We start from the raw sequence: 21452 nt of genomic DNA, 5'->3' as shown, positions 1-21452 counted from the left end.
GAGACAGAAGATGACTACACACCTTCTTTACTAAAGGAGGCAGACTTTCTTACATAGCTTAACATGAGTATCACCCTAGAGAATTTATACCTGCACAATATAGACAGCGAATTTGGTCCTGCAGAAAATATACAAATTCGGCATCACAACAGTATAAATGTATCATTAATTTGATTATTAATCACAGAGTGCGTATATAACGCAAGAAGATCGTAGAATACCCATTTCTGGTCCCCATAGATATGCCAACAGTTTTCTCATTGTTTAAATTTCACTTCAGAATGTGATAATTTTCAAAAGGATTGACACTACCCATTAAAAGTTCAAGGAGTTCTTTTTAAATTACAACACATACTTGGTTAGAAAGAGTATTGTAGAGGTGCAAAACCTGATAAATGAGTTTAATAGCCTGCGTCATTGGCATTATAGATAGTCACCGTCTATCATATTTATAAATTAGACTAACCAAAATAGGAACTTAGCTGTTTTAGAGTGTGATTTTATTTCTTCAAGCGTAAAAATACAATATCGTGAAAGAATAATCAATGAACCAAGATTCGAGCGGTATTTAGAGGAAAATATCGCAAGGATATTGACTAGACATGGAAAATACACACACAAAACAATGAACATGCAATAACCAAAATAACACATAAAAGAAACAAAAACATAAATGAGCAACCTAGACTCTACTGAAAACTAGGAGCACAGACCAGATGCAACGGTAGGGTAAACATCGTCTGTTTTTATCCGTCGATTTGTCTATAAAATGTTACGTGCGGGATGGTCGAACTGCATTTATCATATGGTGAACAAATCGGTTCTCATGGTGCAGAAGGATACACCATAACATACAATAGCCAAGACAAAGAATATGGAGAAAGTGAATGGAGAAATTACAATAAGTAATGTTCTATGAAGAATGCGAATAGAGATATCAAACTAAGTGATGTGCTACATTTATTTCACTCGGGAAACGTTAGACCACCGGGTCATATAAATCTGTAGATTGCATGTACAGCCAAATCATGATAGACTTTTAACATAATGACACTGTCTTTGCTGTTATCGGCTCTGGTACATAGAGGTCTTACTGGCTTGATTAATGAAATTCTACTAGTAAAATGTAATATGGAACCTGGATAAAACTGCAAATAATTCAACTTTGTTCAGATTAAAAAGATAGGTCTGATGAATGATCAACTCACGTGCAAAAGTGTCTTAGACATTTTTGGTGATTTGTTTTCTCTTTATAGAAAATAAAACCCATCTGCAAATTGATTGCACAAATTACAACATTACACAACACAAGCAGCTCTCAATTCCTAGAACTAACAGCTAGCGGAAACAAAGAATTATATAAATCCCGTTCGTGTTCCGGCGAGGGTCCGATCGAACGCCGACTCCCTTCTGAAGATTGCTTGTCTTTCTTGCTAAAATTCACAGAAAGATGATTTTCATTTTTACATGTAAATTCCCTCCTTCTCTTATCCAGTACATTTAAATTAGCAGAGAGTAATGATCTAACATTAGGTATTGTAATACGGATAGACATAACGTCCTCCATAAAGACTGTTGGAGAGGGTGATTAGTAGTCAATGTCGACCCTTGTTAGAGCAATATTAAACTGAATATAGTCACAATAGAAACATTTCAGTAATAAAACTGACGTCAATGGTTACATCAACAGAATGCTAAATTAGTCTGGTGTCTTGGTTCGTTCTAAACACTCCTATATAAACTGCTTAACCAAACTTTCCAATTGTCGTTGACTGTTTTGTTTTAGTTTCTTTATATTCTTCACAATGCTTCGACTGCTTCAGACCGCTGACATATAATAAAATGACTTTCTAAATATCGAAATCAGGAAATTAAATTATGTTTGAATGAAATCATCAAACAAAAACAAACTGATTGGTTGCGCAAGAAATAATAGTAGAATACCAATTAGAAACAATTGTACGATTTTGGAGTTTACTGTTCAACGACTGTATGGCCTATCGTCATCATCTTCGATTAGCTGACTCCTGGCAAATATCTTAAGTAAACAAAGAAATTGTTGATTGCTATATTTTCGTAACTATGCTATGTAAGAATCAATGTACCAATTTTACAAAACTGGTCTAAAATGTAAGAAATATTCAGTGGTATTCTTGATTTATACACAGTTTGGATTTATATGTTATGCTGTACAAGAGCAAGAAAGCACTGAATATGAATGTAACAAACATCCCTGCATTTCTACTTTAACACCAATTTCCCACTCAGAGGTTTCAAAGCTTTATACATCTGCCATACCCAGTACTTTACCTCGATTCTTAATGCAAGTTAGTACAGTACAGCGGGAAATACCTTCTTGTATTTGTAAAAAGTAATGTTCATGCCTTGTGATGTACTTCACAACTTGTATATTAGAGCCTTTAACCCAGCGGACGGATACACAGTGAATCAGGAAGCTGTTATTGGACCACAGAGGAGATTGCATTAGGACGTACTTGTTGTTGCAATATACATCATAATGTAACATGAACATTGATATGGTCAAAAACATTGTCTGCTATTTTGAAAGTATTTAGTCGGATGGGTCTTGATTATTATCCGGAAACAGTAAATAAATGTAACAACAGAGGGTCACCCAGAAGCTAATGGAAATGGTCAGCAACTTTCGTAAGCACCAAAGTATGCATGCATGAAAAAATTGTAAAAATCGATTCAGTTGTTTACCATTTATGTGGTGTTTCTGTGTTTATATAAAATCCTGTTTCTGACTGCGGTATGTTTGTTTCAGCAAATAGGAAACCAAAGCCGTGAAAGGAATGTGAGATTAGGGATAAAGAACCAACAAGTAGTCATTATTTTCTTTGTCTTAATGATGATAAATTACTGATATACGTACATCCTGGTACAATGAAGTAATTACTGTCCTAGAATTAACACGGCTAGCCAGACACAACCGTGTGCTGAATGGTGTAAACCTTATATATATGTTTTATACGATTAACATACTTGTATACCTAATTAATGTTTAAAGATCATTTATCAACTCTCTCTCTCTCTCTCTCTCTCTCTCTCTCTCTCTCTCTCTCTCTCTCCCGCAGTAATAAGTATTATAGACTTGTTTTAGAATTATAATGTTTATCAAATTTGTACTCGGAGCAAGCATTTTCGTACAAGCTCATTCACTCTATGTACACCCTATGACAAAATTATTAACAAATTAAAAAAGAAAACTCCTTCCATTAAAACATCTTACATAAATATAATCGTTATTAACAATATCGGTGAGATGTATTTCCGATTGAAACATAGCCGACTTGTGATATCAGTGATTAAATCACCGTGCAGCCTTACAAAATAGCCAAATCAACAACAACAATAGCAACAACAACAGAAAATCACCATGTAATCTTACAAAAAATACCCAGATCAACGACAACAATAACAACAAAAATTACCATGTAATCTTACAAAAATACCCGAATCAACAACAACAACAAATCACCATGTTGCCTTACAAAAATACCCGCACCAACAACAACAAAAAATCACCATGTTACCTTACGAAAATACCCGGATCAACAACAACAACAACATCAAATCAACATGTTACCTTACGAAAATACCAAAATCTACAACAACAATAAAAACAACAAAAAGCACCAACCCCCCCCCTCCAAAAAAAACCCAAAACAACAACAACAACAACAACAACAAACAAAAAACAAAACAAAACAAAACAAAAAACAAAAACAAAAACAAAAACAGAACAAAACAAAAAAACTAACACCTCTTACAACAAAAATTCAAAAAACAAAACAAAACAAAAAAGACACGGAGACACATATACACACGCAGGCAGTTACGGAGAGCGAACACGACGTTAAAGAAACAACAATAAAAACTACCCCAGCATGAAATGAATATATATATAAAAAATGAGGAGTTGAGACTTTAATAAAACGTAGGCACATTTATTTTTGCCTTTATAAGTAATATACAGATTTGAAAACGTCATAATTATAAGAAAAACCAAAGAACAAAGTTCTGATGGCCACCTTAACATTTCAATTATATGGCAATGACTTTTCTGAAATACCGTCACATACCTAAAATCACAATTACTATGGCAACAGGATAAGGAAACGACGTCTACAATTCCATGTTATTCTAAAAGAGGAAGCAGATATATCAGATATTAAATTATTTTCGAAATAGAAAGTTGACATTCTCCAGAAAGACGAAAAAGACAATTAACAAAAACGTTATGGCTATATTTCATATTGACATTTCTTAAGGCAGGTATTTATCATATATTTAGATTAAAACATACTTTTTTGTATACACATTTAACGTGATTGTTTAAACCCTATATTATCTATCCTATACCACATCCCTATACCTAAGTCACATGCAACGTTTTAACTATTATTTTAGGTAGTCTACACTGCGTAATTCGCAGTCGATATAGTTTCGCTGTTTATCCTTTGACTTTAAGGACGCCCTTCTATAGAAAAGCCAGTCACCTGATCGTAATTCTGATTCCCGATTTACCAAAAAACGATTGGCGTTCGAAAACAATGTATCGAAAATTTGTAATTGCGTTGCATGTGTTATTTTCCTGAAAGAAATGTGGAAATTTAGAAATAAAAAGTAGAATATTTTACTGCGTCGGCTATCTTTTTTTAAAGAAAGTACTTATTGAAAATGTTTGTCTTGAGAGTAAGGTTGTTATCATGAAGACTTGTATAACTTCCAAAGTCACCCTTAAAGTCTACAGATTTTATTACATATATCTTATGAGACTTGATGAAAGGTGATCAGAAACATTTCCATTAAAACGTGTTGTAACATTATGCAAGGCAATCCCCGGAACAGAGGTTGGTAGCTCCTTCGTCCCTGTATTAAACTGTGTTTGTTTGACGTAGAAGATACAAGGACCTCTGTTTCGGAGATTGCATACAAGGCTGTATAGTGTTTAATGACCTTTTCATTTGCTTCATTGGACTTTTAAAACCAAATTTTAATCGCTTAGGTTCTAAAATGTATTCAAACATTTTTTTCTTGAAAATCGTGTAGTTTTATTGTGTGTTCACATTTCCATTAATCTCCCGCAACGATACTTGGTTAAACTCTCTATAGAATTCGGGAAGTTCGATGGTTATTATAGGGGTACTCGAATATGTTAATACTGGGCTTGCAAACCTCGGAAAATCCGTATTGGCCTTGTAGATTAAAGGATGAAATTATCGATTTTTTTTATTTCATGAAAAATTCTAGACAGCCGTTAAGAAATTTTTCATGTGCTTCTGCTTTTCTGCAGACTCCAAAGCAGCTCCTGTTCCGTTCCATTATGGTTGTCTTCATTACTATCTCTTACTCGCCCACGCTCTTATCCACCATTATAGAATGGCAAAAGTATTGCCTGCATTGAAGAGACCAATGCACCCGAGGAAAAAATCATCGATGCCGTTGAATTTTCACCGTCTTAATTCCTTTGTCACATTTTTAGACGGTAATTTAACATATAACTCATATTTAGGGCTAATATTTTTAATACTTTTACGTTTTATTCATATTTTATTTGTATTTAGTTCCTTTTTACCTTTTAAACATGGCTATTGTTCACTTTCATTTTTCTTAATTACATTTAACATATGGAAACCCTATTTTCGTATGAAAGTACAGAAAAATGAACTTTAAAAGATTTTACTTTAGCAATTATCATGGATTTGATTCCGTGTGGCAAGTATTGACATTACATAGTAACTTTCAAAACGTTCAATCGCTTCGAATATATCTTTTATGTGTGAAAATAAAATTACTCATGAAATTTGGTCTGAAAATAAGATAGATAGAAGACAATTTGTCTTTTTTTCATGTCATAAATAAATACATTTTGATATCGCTTTTTCAACCATACTCTTTGATGGGTTTGCGACACACTGTATGATCATCAGACTTGGAAATGACTCGGCACTAACAAACTTAAAGCATAACTCTAGGGTAATCAGACATTCTCTGATACCCCATTCATCAGCTTACTATAACCAAGACAATAATGATTTTATACGACGGTTTTGTACTAGTATTGTTTCGGTTTCTAGACGCTTTCAAATCCATCATAGAACCACAAAGTACCCATAAACTCAATATCGTTATGTTTGTATATTAAAACATATAAGTTAGATATAAACAGTGTCCGGTGATTTAGATCTATAGTTGACAATTGTCTGTTTGCAATAATAAAAAATGCACAAAAATGTTGGAACCAAATCAAGTAATTTAATAATGGAAAAAGAACGGAAACAGTGTATCACCTAAATAAAGTAGTAAATATTTTCATAGATCACCAGTTAAAAAATCTTCAACACGTGTTACATTTGTACATACCTTTAAGTAATTATAAGTTCTGGGAAGCTCCGACAACAAAAGTTACGAAATCAAAGGTAACAGAACCATGACAATTAATCAAAATCGATCTTAATAATAGTATAACGACAAAAAGACACAATAATTACCAAGTCCTGACAATGGACAGGTGCATGAAATCTGCGACGGGTTGAATTAGCGATTCAGTTCGGTAAAATCCCGAATCGCCGTATCCCGAAATGCCGACTTCTAGTTTGACAACTCCAAATTGCCGATGCCCATTGCAAATTGCCGACTTCTACTATTTTGGTTCCTAAAAACGAATATCAGTTTGCCTAGTCAAAATTGCGAACTTTTTTTCTATTTTGGGTCTCAAAGCTGAATCCATTCATGAACAACTATAGAGAAATTTTGTATCACCGAAGTTTTTTTGAACAAGAGGTACGTTAGTAATATGTGCTTTAAAGAAAAGATAAAATTATGATTAATTAATTAATTAAAGCAAGTGTAAATTTATTTACTTTAAATAAACTACGACAAAGATGTATAAATACAAATCCAAAAATCCAAATCATCAGAATAACAAAAATAATCATGGTTGTACTAACTACAGTATATCTACTACACAATGGTTACCGTTACTCGAAAGACCAATCGGAACTCCTCTCACTTTCTAGTTACACAAAAGAAAAACCTCGGAAGCCTTGCGCGGAACAATCTGTCCGAAATTTGACCAATCCGATTCTAAATTTATAGTTTTTCTGGTTGAAATTTTTACCATTACTTTTTTTTCCTAGCTCCTCGCTTCGCGCCAAATTTCTTAATGGGGTTATTGTTCTCTAATTCTAATGATATCTAACCATTTTTTAACGCCACCTGATGGATAGGACTACTTTGAGTCGCGTATGACTCCAATTCCGGTAATTTTTACCAGAAGAAATTCCCCTTTCTGTATCCAAGGTTTTTTTTTAGTGTAGCGGAAATGGCCGAGTAGTTCCGATTGTCGAAAGACAAAAGAAATGCTGCTAGTGTGCAATACTAGAAATGTACTGGTAGAGACTGTTCCGGACGAGCTTTCAACAGATGCGGATGGACTTCAACTACTCAAAACCACTGACCATGACCATGAACCAGACACGGAAGCTATCATATTTACGATCTCGGTATTCAGATGCATCGATGTTCCTTTCTCGTTAAAATTTAAGCCCTTTGAAATGTTCTTTTCCATGGCAAAAAGTAATAAGTATTGCTTTAAAAGCCGCAACAAGAAGGAGTTGGCAATCTGTGAATCGGCAATATAGGTTCGGGAAACTGTGATTCGGTTGAAATAACCGAAATCAGAATTATTCGGCAATAATTGGACTTGACAATCTTGGAATCGGCAATTAGGGATTTGGCAATATGGCACTAACTAGTATTATAGGGCCTTAATTAACCCTTTTTAATGTAAGATAAAAATGAACTGACAAACCCAGCCATGAAGGCAGCCATAAACCTAGATTATAACATTTCTTTTATAAGGTATATGTATATGGTGTTGGAAAGATTTAAGAGAGTATCTATTGAATGGATAGGCAGAGGGTGACACAAGTTAATTTTTTTCAATAGATTTTCGTCCATTAGAGATCACAAACTCGTGTTTTCTAAGAAACGAATGTTGGTTGAATTTACTGAAAGTGCAGGAAAGAATGATAGTATACAGGATGTACTAGACACTTAAAGATAAAAGGAGATAACTCTTTGATCTGTTCATAATTCAGTTAATTTCTAAGTGACTTTGAAGACCTACTGTGAAAATTTGTGTTCGAGGTCCCTAAAATTAACTGAGTCATCCACTTTCTATACAAAAAAGCCTTGTTCGTTCTGACATTGGAGTGAGTTTAACATTCCATAGGAACAAAACATATTAGTGTGCTAAAATATACTATGTGCCTACAATATCAAAAGATCTACCTGGCTTATAGACAGTCAGGACTAAACTAAACGGCAAAATAAAAAAACAAAACAAACAAACAAAAGAAAAAACAAAAGAAAACAAAACAAAACAAAACAAAACAAAACAAACAAACAAACAAACAAACAAACAAAAACAAAACAAAAAGAATTTAAAGGAAAACGTAACAAAACATAATAAACAAATAAAAAAATATATATAAATAAGTAAAATAAAACACAACATTGGACGAGGAAAACCTCATGGGGAACCCAAATAAATATCAACGATTTTAAACGCAATCGGTACAAAGTTCGCCATTTCAAATGAACTACTAAATTAATAAATTGATAAGATTCTGAGGACATATTTAAAATATACCTATTACATATTTATGTCATTTATGTCTTTTTTGTCACAAGAAGTTGGAAAACTGAGATTAAAACAACACATCATGTATGATAGTGATAATGTAAAACACACAAATATGGGAAAAATAAAAGCAAAAATCAGAATCCACTTACTACCAGCACAACTGCAATGGTTGGTTTGCTCCATATGCTATGGAATTCCATTGAAGATGTTTATTACATATACAGTGGGTTACAGAAAAAAATGGTATAAAAATTATATTTTCCGTCTTGAATGTATCAATCAACATTGATCGATCATGTCAAATTTCACCACACAAATTTTTTTTACCTAGATTAGATTCGTAATATTTTGAATAATGTATGAATCAAAGTACACGGTCATAGATTAAAATTTTTGTTCCAGTCCAGTATGGTCTTTTGTTCCAGTCCAGTATGGTCTTTTGTTCCAGTCCAGTATGATCTTTTGGTACAGTCCAGTATGGTCTTTTGTTCCAGCCCAGTATGGTCTTTTGGTCCAAGCTGGGATTAAATGATAACATAAAAGTTAAATAAATTGTCAGACTCCACTAGCTATAGGTTCAGTGGCGCCAGCGCCGGCGCCAAATATTGTCCAGATATAGGTTTTGTGGTGTCAGCGCCAGATATTATTCAGTTATAGGTTTAGTGACACCAGTGTCAGATATCGTTTAGCTATAGGTTAAGTGGCAGCAGTGTCAGATATTATTCAGTTATAGGTTAAGTTGCGGCAGTGTCAGCTATATGTTTAGTGGCACTTGTCCCAGATATTGTTCTCAGACTTAAGTAGCGCCAGCGCCACATATTGTCCAGCTATTCCACTCATTCTACTTCCCCTGTTCTGTGATTTTGGTAGTTGTATGTTCCATTAGAAGAACTAGAATTTAAAATGGTAAGATTTGTTATCGATTTTGTTTTTTACTTGGTATAAATCTGTTCCATACCCTTTATTTACATTTTTATGTAGATCTATGACCCTATCGAGTCGGCCGACATGGCGTGTTTACTCCTCACCTTTAAGACATCTTTATTCCAATCGCCATTCTCCACGGAAAATTTATTTTAGTTTTCTTTCAGATTCTGAATGTTGCTACCTGTCTCTGTTTTCTTTGTCTTGATTCTGCCTGTTATCCTAAAGTTTTGTATATCGCTTTTTTAATGGAATATCGGGGATAAAGAGAAGGTCAACTACACAGCATCAGACATCGACAGCAAACCATGGTTCAATTATTGAATGGGGTTAGACTATTTTCGTCACTTTATTCACTCAACGGCAGTAGGTAAACGAGTGGATTAAAAATCACAGTAATCGATCATGACGCTTTTATCATGATGAAATCAAAATTTATTCACCCAATATGTTTTCTGTAAATTATATTTGTATTATAAATACTAGTAAATATTAATAAACAATTTTATTTCAGTTGCCACGTAGTGCTCGTGTATGCTTCTCCAGCTATGAATTTATCACTAGAAGTATCAAATTTGACTACTCTTTTCGCCGTGAGTACCCTTATGTAAAAGTCTAAAATTTATATTGAAATATTACTAGATGATTTAAATATTAAAGTCTTACCAACTTTAAACTATTAACTACGCTACTCTATGTGAAAGGGTGCGTTACGAATTGTGCCATACAGAAAAGTTGAACCAATCAAATCGGAGCTATGTTTGTTACCCTCTGCCTTAATACATTTTGTAGATGCCCTGCAATTAATATTGAAGTCAAATTGTAGCGTATTGGTATCAGTTCTTGTATAAAGTGAAGTGTGTGTGTATGAATAATTTAAGGAAAAAATATTTTGAATATTTATCGCTATCGATTTCTGTGTGAACTGTGCTAAAATTATTACATTTTTTCCTTTAGATGGATTTTCATATTATCAACATATCTTCTGTACTATTTTGATCTCTGATTTTTACCAATCTTACTTGGTGCACCATGGCAAATTTATACTGAATGTGTGTATTACAATATACAGAAATTTCGACAAAAATATCGAAGCGTTAGCAGTGGGATAATTCAAATACCTAAACTAAACTGTATATGGCCTATAGTTGAACTAATTCGGTAGTTTTGTTACTAACCATTTTTATGAATGTAGTGGAACGATTACTCCAACGAACTAGTCGTTGTTCTCACAATGAATATTTTAAGATATTTATATGATATAATAACAACAAAAAAAAGTTTGTTTTTTCATTTTATTTCGCAAAAAAACTGTAAAACAATAATTAAACATAAAGCATTCCAGTAAGAAACTATATGTACAAAAATAAATTTATGCTGTGCGTTGCAGAGAAAAGTTTGCAATTATATTTCCAGTATTGCTACAATTCTTTGTAAGAATAATGCAATGATTCAGTCAATATTGTCAGTTAAAATCTACCACTTTGATTGCTTAATTGTATGAATTGGACGATCAGAATTGAAAATAAGATCTTGATAAAATTAAATGTAGTGATAACATCATTGTATCCCCCTGCAAAAAAATACTTAAAGGACAAATAACTCAAAAATATTGACAATTTTTCATCATTCTTCATATAGTGGAAGGTATTAAACAATGGTTAATTCGAATTGGTTCACTTTAATCTCATATCTCTCCTGATTTGATGGATTTTACATGCATGATTCAGAGTGCCTGATTTTTTTCTGAATCTTTCAAAGACCTGCGATTAAACACTAAACATTTATTTTTTTTTTAACTTTGAACGAGCGTGATTAACCTAGATGCACAAAATAACAATATCAACTCCATGACTATTGAAAAAAAAATATATATCGCGTCGCAGCGACCAAAAATGCATGCTAATTAGAATTGCTCAAAGAATTGCTATTGTTTTTTTTTATTTCATTCTATCATTTTTCTTTCTACAAATTGCGTGTATGGGGTTCAGAACAGTATTTCGATATTCACTAAAATTGTTCAATTGCATTTGTGCACTCAATTCACAATAGATGTTTTTATTCGCAATCACCTACATTTATTGTACTTTTAGGCAGACAATCTTAGATTCATTGCAAAGATCAATGGCAAATGGCATATATTGGTTCGAATGAAAATTCTATTCAAATTTTAGACTATTATAAAACTATAAACCATAGATGTTGATAAACAGCAAGCGAAAGCGGAAATCCCCTTTACATATAAGAATTATCCTTAAAAGGAAGAATAGAATTTACGACGAGATCCCAATTAATGTTTAGCATATAAAATAATTGTCCTAATGTATATTGATCGTTCTTATCTCTATTTTAGCTGATGCCATCTCGCAACGGCATTATTACTGGTAATCAAATCATTCCAGTGAAGTCTTCCGTCGCCCTGTGTGTCAACTCCAATCCGCACTCTACCTAACAATTCATCGTTTCCCAGCGTATTGTCGTGAAAGATTTGGAACTCTGCTGAGAGCTTTTTAAGAAGGTCTTTTCCTATACTGAACACAAGAGCTTCGTTCCATACAGGGTCTTGTGTTAAATGTAAGGTCGATGTCTTTTTCTTTTTAATTCGCTTTCCATCCGATAAAATTGACACTTTCACGTAGGGATCTGTAAAAGTAAAGTAGTATAGAATTAGGAAAATAATATAGTGCTGAAAAGGGACTTAATATACTTGGAAATGTGTCAATTTTAAAATTGGTAAAAAGACGTCTTCTGGTGGCTTTCTTTTTGACAAAAGAAAACTCGTGCAGTGTTAGTAATTATTGTAATGTCTTTATAATTAATTTAGAAGTAAAAACTGTCAATAATTTTTGTAATGTCTTTATAATTAATTCAGAAGTAAAAACCATTATATATAAGAGAGTAATCAAGGGAACCAAGGTTATAGCAGTAATCAAAAGAATGCAATCCAGGGACGAAGACCAGACATGGTAAACAGACATAAACAACAAAGAACATAAAGTAACTAAAATCATACATACAAAGTAACAAAAGCAAATGAGCGCCTCGGACTCCACTAAAAACTGGGAGCATGGACCAGGTGCACCGGTAGGGTAAGCGTCCTCTGCTTTTCTAGAAACACCCGCATACATTAGGACAATTATTTTATATGCTATGTAAAAAATGAAAATAGAACATTTATTTCAATCTTAATCAAAATGCTGATATTTTTTTAACAGAATAAATTTCAACTTAACGAAATTGTGATTTTTTTTGGTCTCACCCAATCTCCAAATCATTTGCTGAAATCTATGATCCTCATATACTGTTTGGGCAATCTTTGAATGAATGAAATCCCCCAAAATATGCTGTTGATGATTGTGAATGATAAAACGGTGGTGTTGGTTGGAGAGATGAAAGTTGCGTATACGTATTTAATCAAGCACCTAATACATGTATGAAATTATCAAAAATAACTAAACCATTGAAAAGTCATGAAGAACTTTTTGTATTTCATATAAAAAGTACCGATTTTTAAAAAGGGAATTGGGTCGAATTTGAATGAGATGTAAAAAAAACAAACAAAAAAAACATACACACAATATCAAACCTTCGTATGACCACGGTGTAACCAATGAAGTTGAAACTTTAATATTACGGTATACAAACCTGTTATTAGAAAGTAAGTACGAGTCAACCATAATGAGAAAAAAAGTAAAATCTCTACATTTTACTTATGTGTACCAGGAACAGGCAACTTTTTGAACTTTGAATAAGAGCAGAAAAAGACACAAAAATATTCAATAAAAAATAGTTATTTTCTCAAAGGGACAACAATCAGTCGGACCGAACTATTTTGACACTAGAAAAAATAAGGAAGTCGGATAATATCATCTTCTACAAGTGTCAAGTAATTATTTTGTTTTTACAAAAAATAAACGAAATTCTCGAACATGTCTGGAGATGACCTAACTTTGATCGATATAAAGTAGGTCAAATGAATTACTATATTAAAATACGTGAAAAACTGAATAGCTTTTTTTGTATTTCTAATCATCATCAATTTTGTTGTTGCTTTTCTAAATACTGTATGCTCTTTTATTCCGGACAGCAGCGAAAATTCCACAGTAATAAATTTCGAAAACACATCACTTTTTTACGAAGACATGTAGTAGTCTTCAACAAATATTAATGATTATAAAGTATTATGTCCACACATTGAGGAGTTGGATGGAGAATTACATTAGTAAAGTCATTTCAAAGAAAGATTACAGATAGTTTAATTTATCAACAACGTTCTGACAATTTGTTGTCAATAAATTCCATTACCATGGTAAATATTATGCTTTATTTTGCTTCTTTCTTGTAGTCATCTATGTTTCCTGTTGTCACATATCAGTCATGTACTTGAATATTGATGTCTCTAAATTATTAAATTATTTTCATGCTTCGTTATTCTTTTGTCCACATTTGTTATTACTATTATATAAACTAAGCTTTATTTTGCATCTTTTTTGTCAGTTATTGATAAAATATTGATATTTGCTATTTTTCTTGTCGTTGCTATTGCAGATTTTTGTAATATCTATTCTATAAAAAGAAGCTGTCTATGATTTATCATAGCTATAAGATACAATATGCTTTTCTTTGTGGCTCCTTGTATACATGTAACTAATACCGTATACAGAATACCTTTCGTTGTGCATTTACATGTAGGTCTATTCATTGTTTATTAAGGGTCATGAGCGTAAGATTCATCTCTGTTGTACATGCATGGTACACGCGTGGTCGTATACATGCTTTTATTTGATTGGTCAATGTGTACATACAACCATGGATTATCAAGTTACAACGAGAGCTGACCCACGCGGTCAGTCGGCGTTAACATTCACAAGGATAAAGTATATAACAAATGTTGGTTAATCTTTTGTTAATTGGTGGAGGGGAATCTTCCCTCTTACCACCTCTTCTAATGTATTATGTGTGCATTTATGTTGTATATAAGGTGGGACACTTTTAGGCCCCATCTTTGCATGTTTACAGTCAATGTTTCTATTGGTTACAAAGGGGTTAACTTTATTGTTTGTGTGCATTTATGCTTTATAAGGTGGAACACTTTTAGGATATTCTGTAAACATATATTGATTAAATGATCTTTCTCTCAAATCTAGTCTTTGTAAGGACGCAAACAAAGCTGCGTTTGCGTTTGTAAAACGTCAATTTTGAAATTTTGGCTGACAAACATTCTATTAAATAAAATACAAACTTTTAAAAGTATGTTTTTGCTTTTGTTTAAAAAAAATGTTAACTTTGCGCATTTCTTGTCATGATATCATAATTAATAAATTAGCTTAGCTATTTGACTTCATGTATCAACGAGGAACCACCTTAAAATTTTATTTGGCGTCATTAATTCGATCTGTGAGTGATATCCAAATACACGTAATACAGATAGATTAATTTACTACCATAAATTCAAATAAATCAAGATATTTTCATTTGCAATAGGTATTGCAGAAAGTACTATATGGTAATTTTATTTCTATTTGATGGCGAATGTAGATTTAATGTCAATCAAGCTATCGAATTAGCTGGGAATGAGAATGACGAAAACTTTTTACTATATTATGATGTGCAGACAAAAGAACGATATATATATATTTTTAATTTACAGATGTTGCACTGGAGTTTATTGCACTATAAACTATTTTCAGTTCCAAACATCTTCTTAATGTGTTTATGGTTATTGTGGATTGTTGTATTATTTCTGTCTATGAAAAGATTACTTCTACACCCAAAAGCTTTGAACACTTATTGTATGATAATTGGAAGTAAACGGTGCATTTGAATGTTAAAAAAAATCATGCAAACCAAACAACCATTCATCATCCAAACGTCAAAATGTTCAAAGAACCGCTTGTTATCCTTTGACAATATATCGAACATAATATCTTAAATTGGAGTTTGCCTTAAATCCTGTACTAAACTAAATGAAATAAGCAATATATCACTAGAAATTCCGACAAAAAGACACCAAAGCATTTAAACATGTGGGCAATTGAGAGACATCAAAGTATAAATACGCGTCTAAGATGTGAAAAAAGGAGATATTGAAAAGTTGGAAATAACTGACTGATTTGAAGGACTTTCTTTGAAACCCGGTCGTTGCAGGTAAGTCCTGTAATTATATACTGTGATACTCCTCACCTAATTGTTTCTGTTCATCTGCTGACAGTTTTAGGTTTCTTGCTTTGTTAACGACTACTGTCAGTCTTTCTGCACTGGAGAGATAACTCAGGGAAAACATAACTTCCCCTACATCTTTCTAAAACATTTTTAAACAAAAATATAGATTATAACATAATTTCTTCTAATGTATTATGTGAAGCGTCACCGTAAATGCCTTTATCTTTTTTAATACTGTGTATTTATCTTTGCTCGATTGATTTTGCATGAGCTCTTTGCATAGTAACTTTCATTTTCTGACAATAAGAGATAAAAAAATAAATAAATAAACAAACAAACAAACAACAAAAAAAAAACAAAAAACAAAAACAAAAACAAAAACAAATCAAAACAGAAATGTCATAAATGTTTGTCCTTAAGTTATAACGAATCTATCCGTTTCCATGGTAACGACAACAACATTACGAAAATATCAGAATTAATGTCAAAACATTCTTCCCTTCAAAGTGAACTTATCACATACATGTAACATTCTATATGGTTCTATCAATGTCTGCAAAATGGTATTATTGTCGGGATTTTCGACGGTTTATTACGCACTTAATGATGTCGCGAAAGTCCAATTATTCCGGGATATAGTTCGACTTGACGCTTTACTAGCTTAATTGCCTAACTAAAGCTAAAATGAAAGCATAGAAATTTATGTTATCATTACATAAATAGGCAATTATGATTTCTTCCGCATATAGCAAACAAAAAGCTCTTATGGATGAAATTCCATCAGACGAAAAATTAGGAGTGCAAAATATAAAGATGCGCATCATGCACAATTAAGTACAATTCATCATTATAGTAGAGTGTTTTGTTGTAGGCAAGTAATAAGCTGTTACATGGATAGAAACTGTCTCTTATCATGGTAGCATCAATATGATATAAATCATAAGTATGTCGCAATAAAATGCTGCTTTTGAAAAGACAAGTCATATAAAACTTTCAACTTGTATCAATAACTACACAACAGATACTTCCAAAAAAATATATATATACTAGAAAAAAAAGAATACAAACCAAATCAACAAAAAAAAACAAACAAAAAACAAAAAAAACAAAAAAACAAAACAAAACAAAAAGCAGATAACAAAAAGAAATAAACCATAATAATAAAAAAGAATTATAACAATAATAAAATAAACCCCATAGGCAGAAATGAGTTTCAAAGTTAAACTATTTTTAAGAGGACAAGAACCACCTAATTTATTTCCAGAACCCCATAATGAACGAAATAAACCATTTGCAACACCCATAAAGAACGAAATGAATCATTTCCAACACCCCTTAAAGAACGAAATGAATCATTTCGGCACCCAATAAAGAACGAAATGATTCATTTCCAACACTCCTAACGAACGAAATAAATCGTTTCCAGCACCCACAAAAGAACGAAATAATTCATTTCCAGAACCCCGGAAGAACGAAATGAATCAATTCGATCACCCAATAAAGAACGAAATGATTCATTTCCAACACTCCTAAAGAACGAAATGAATCGTTTCCAGCACCCCCTAAAAAACGAAATAATTCATTTCCAACACCCCTTAAAGAACGAAATGAATCATTTCGAGCACCCAATAAAGAACGAAATAATTAATTTCCAACACTCCTAAAGAACGAAATGAATCGTTTCCAGCACCCCCTAAAGAACGAAATAATTCATTTCCAACACCCCTAAAGAGAACAAAATGAATCATTTCCAGCACCTACTAAAGAAAGAAGTAATTCATTTCCAATACCCCCTAAAGAACGAAATGAATTATTTCCAGCATACCCTAAAGAACAAAATAAATCATTTCCAACACCCTAAAGAATAAAATGAATCATTTCCAGCAACCCTTAAAAAACGAAATGAATTAAGTTATCATAAAATGTTTAATTAAGAACTGGTTTGTATATGTTGATGATTATAAGTGGCTTAACAATAAGGGTCAGCAATATCATATATATACATAGACATATTTGCCATTAGCCCACTTACATCTTTGCTCTTTTCCGCTTCGTAGGAACATATTCCTTTCCAAACAACAACTTTATCTGTCAGGTTTAAACTGTCTACTAAGGCGATCTTAACTTGACCTACACACTCGTGCTTAGAGAAATGATCATAGTTAAATAACAAAATTTCCAGGAAACAGTGCGGAAGTCTGGATGGAGAAACATCGAAAATAAATTCTTCGTCAAACTTAGGAGCTAACGTTCGCTTGTGTATCCTGGTCTGAAGTTGACTTTTGTGATCTGGCAAGAGCGAAACCTTACAGTACGGATTTGAAGTTCCGGATATGACATCATACGCCACAAGGTCTTCTGCTTGAATGATGTTTACGGAGAGAAGATGCGTTTCTTTGTTGTATTGTAAACTACAGTTTATTGCACCGAGATTCTCCTCTTCATTGCTGGCAAGGGAATGTTGTCTATATAGTTGCTGAAAAATGCAGACAAAACATATAAGATTGATACAAATTATTTTTTGACATAGCAAAGTTTGATAACTGACATTAAAATAATTATAAATGCAGTTACTTTTTAAGTAACATTTAATTGCAAATGCAAATATTGAACAGTTTCTGGAGTCTTCGCAAACTTTCTCAATAGATTGGGTAATAATGATAAAAACCCTTCGAAGCGAAGTCCTTCAGCGTCCAGGAATCGGTGTACCTTCGACAAGCTTAGAAACAAGATCGAATTTGAAAACTCAATCATAGAGGCAGATGAAATGATTCTACAAATGGTTTGAAAAACTATAAATAGAAATTCGACTAGTGAAAAAGGGCGTTACTCAAATTTCTTGTTTTGTATTTTTTTACAGTATATTTTCATATTTAAAAGAAATTTTCGGTGTACGCTGGTTATTTAGTGTGCATCATGTGATTGAGATTATTTCATAGACCATATATCACAGTCATTCCTTATAATTTAATTTAAGTATCAAATTATACGAGTATAAATCAAATCAAAGACTGAAGTCTTCAATATCGCTAATCGTCAGATATTCTATGCACTTCTTTTGGCTTGCTATCAACATCTAAAATGGCACGAATGCGATATGCTCTGAAGTTACTTGCGCTAGAATCTTAATAGTCACTCTTTTCACCCTACCGGTGCACCTGGTCTATGCTTTCAGTTATAGTCCGGGTTGTTCATTTACTTGCTTCTTTGTATGTGTTATTTTGGTTATTTCTTGTGTCATTTCTAGTCGTTATCACTACAGTGTTCTTTCGAATTCTTGTTACCTGGATTTTCCTTGGTAAATATGCTGACAATAAAGATTCAAAGAACCTTAAAATATAAACTTTGTAATTAAATCTAGACACCAGTACTCTTTGATATTCATTTTAAGAGGAGTTTTTATTTCAAAACTTAGTACATCTTTACCCGGAAGTTAGTCGCATAATAATAGTAATCCAATGTACTTTAAGACTGTGTGAAAACAAAGGAAATTCGAAAGTCTTTTGTTTCAGTTTCTGCTAATTCACTCATTAAAATTGTGTGAAAACCAAGTAACAATGCTATTATCAATTTCGCATAATGTGTAGTTTCTGGACGCTCATGGTTACCAGGAAGTATTTCCAAATGAACCACTTGAGATCAGAATTCGATTTAAGCTGCCTGGTAATAACTCAATAATGGAATTCTATACTATGTAAATGTTGGTTTTTTTAACGATGGAGTTCAATGGTGATATCAGAGTTATGAATTATAAATCATTAAGTCGGTTATTATATAGTGTAAACAAAGTCTTGTTAACACCATATATAAAACGACAAATCATTTATTCGTATTCAAATTATATATGGTATCAATGGATATTTTCATCCAGTTTTACTACCTTGTGCAAGTAAATGAAGGTTACTTGTACTTTATTGTGAAATCTCTAAGATCAATCGGATAGGCGAATCCAGGGGGAGGCTAGCCCCGCCATTAGGTCGGAAAAAATTAGTTGATTTTATAGAACATCACTGATAAATGATAGAGCCGGGGCTCCCTCTTCTGAGAATCTCTGGATCCGCCTCTGAATCGTTTGTTAAATTGATTTTGCTTGACGTAATACATAATTCCCCCAAAAATCCCTTAATAAGCATAAAACACAGAATCAAACACTAGTTTCTACAAATTCAAACGTTCTGTATGACGCAGCCAGCTTAAACCAAACAACGACTTTCAGTGGCTAGAACAAACTTTCTTCCAATATACATTGGAGGCTATACTTTAATTCCACATATATGGTATGTAACATTCGCGTGATATTCCGTCAAGTATCTAACATTTTCCCATATATCTATTTATTGTAATCACTTTAACCTTATCGTGTAAAGGAATTGTGTTAAATCTTATGGAAAAGGATCAAAGAACACAAAACATCCTCTGCTTCAGAGAAATAATTTTAATCAAACACTTGTTTCTTTTATGAATAAAAGAAAAGTCAAATGTTGATATTGCACATGTGACTTTTGTTTAATATCACTGTCAAGCAAAACGCATCTGTCGGAGAAATAATTCTAATAAAACAAACATCAAAGAGTAAGATTAAATCAAGAAAATAATTATATATCTAGACGGTATAAAAACTTCCACTAGCCTTCACCGAGGGTTATATAAATATCACATTACCATAATCGTCGACGTGTTCAACAAATGAAAATCCTAATAATACTTTTCTACAGTGGGACACTCTCATTTTTTTCGAAGTTCCAACAGTACTTTTTATGTTTTAAAAAGTTCACAAAGAAATTCATAATAAAAAAATCTAATTACACCCCCCCTCCAAAAAAAAAAAACAAAACAAAACAAAAAACAAAACAAAAACAAAACATTCACCTATCTTATTTAGTGCCATAATTTATCAAATCTTAATACCATTCGATAGCTGGTTGAAGCATAGATACAAATCAAGTTTATAAAAAAGCTTTGTGCTTTTGGAGCTTAAGATATGACGTCATTGGAGCACAAATAGGTACCCTGGGGCAATTTACTCAACGTTCATAAAACGACAATAAACATCCGTTCACTATTTCGGTAGCTGGGTAGTATTGTTTCTTTTAAGAATTTTCAACAGTTTTGTAGAAATGAGCACTTGCGTATTTAGCCCTTGTGGTACAAATTTAGGAAAGGAAAGGTTTCACTTTAAAAGCAGTATAATTTTCGAAATAGTACTAGTTTTTTTTCAAGAAAATCTTTTACACTTTCGTCTGGAAAAAAATACTTGTTTATTATTAATTGTTATGGTAAATTGTTTTAAAAATCTTAATAAATATACATGAATGTCCATTTGATTCAAAGTATTTCTGATTGGTCAAAAGTTTTTGTAAACAATAAAACGTCACACCAATTCATTGTATTTGGCACTCAACATTCGTTTATTTGATACCACATAAAAATACGATGCAAACGGATCATATGTAACGCTTTACCTTTTTGTTATTATGATTTTAATAGGCTTAACATATGAGAGGCAATATTTGTACTCAAATACCATTTAAATTTATTGATAGTACGCCAATGTAATCGTTCATGTCTTGACCATTGGTCCAACGGAATATGCGAGTCTTCCTGTAACAAACGCAACTGCGATAAGAGTTCAAACAATCACTTCCTAAATGCATACGTCATTTCCGAAATACGTCACTTCCGACAAATC

At 32.5% G+C, this 21452-nt stretch overlaps 1 protein-coding gene across 3 annotated transcripts in view; it reads right to left on the bottom strand.

The window, feature by feature from the left end:
* Positions 1–10888: 10888 nt before the first annotated feature.
* LOC148611222 (synaptotagmin-6-like) overlaps positions 10889–21452 on the bottom strand; it is a 51535-nt gene continuing 40971 nt past the window's right edge. For all 3 annotated transcript variants that reach the window (XM_088591527.1, XM_088591528.1, XM_088591529.1), the window contains exons 3-5: positions 17796–18239; positions 15785–15902; positions 10889–12244 (exon numbers count right to left, since the gene is read on the bottom strand). In XM_088591527.1, coding sequence (XP_088447653.1) covers positions 11946–12244; positions 15785–15902; positions 17796–18239 — 861 coding nt within the window. In that variant the 3' untranslated portion in view covers positions 10889–11945. The remainder of the gene's footprint in view (positions 12245–15784; positions 15903–17795; positions 18240–21452) is intronic.

The sequence above is a fragment of the Perna viridis genome, chromosome 7 (genome assembly GCF_037379345.1).
Source record: "Perna viridis isolate PV_CMFRI_1.1 ecotype Kerala chromosome 7, ASM3737934v1, whole genome shotgun sequence".
Classification (NCBI taxonomy): Eukaryota; Metazoa; Mollusca; class Bivalvia; order Mytilida; family Mytilidae; genus Perna; species Perna viridis.
Note: the sequence above shows the minus strand (reverse complement) of the source record. Positions and strands in the feature narration are given on the sequence as shown.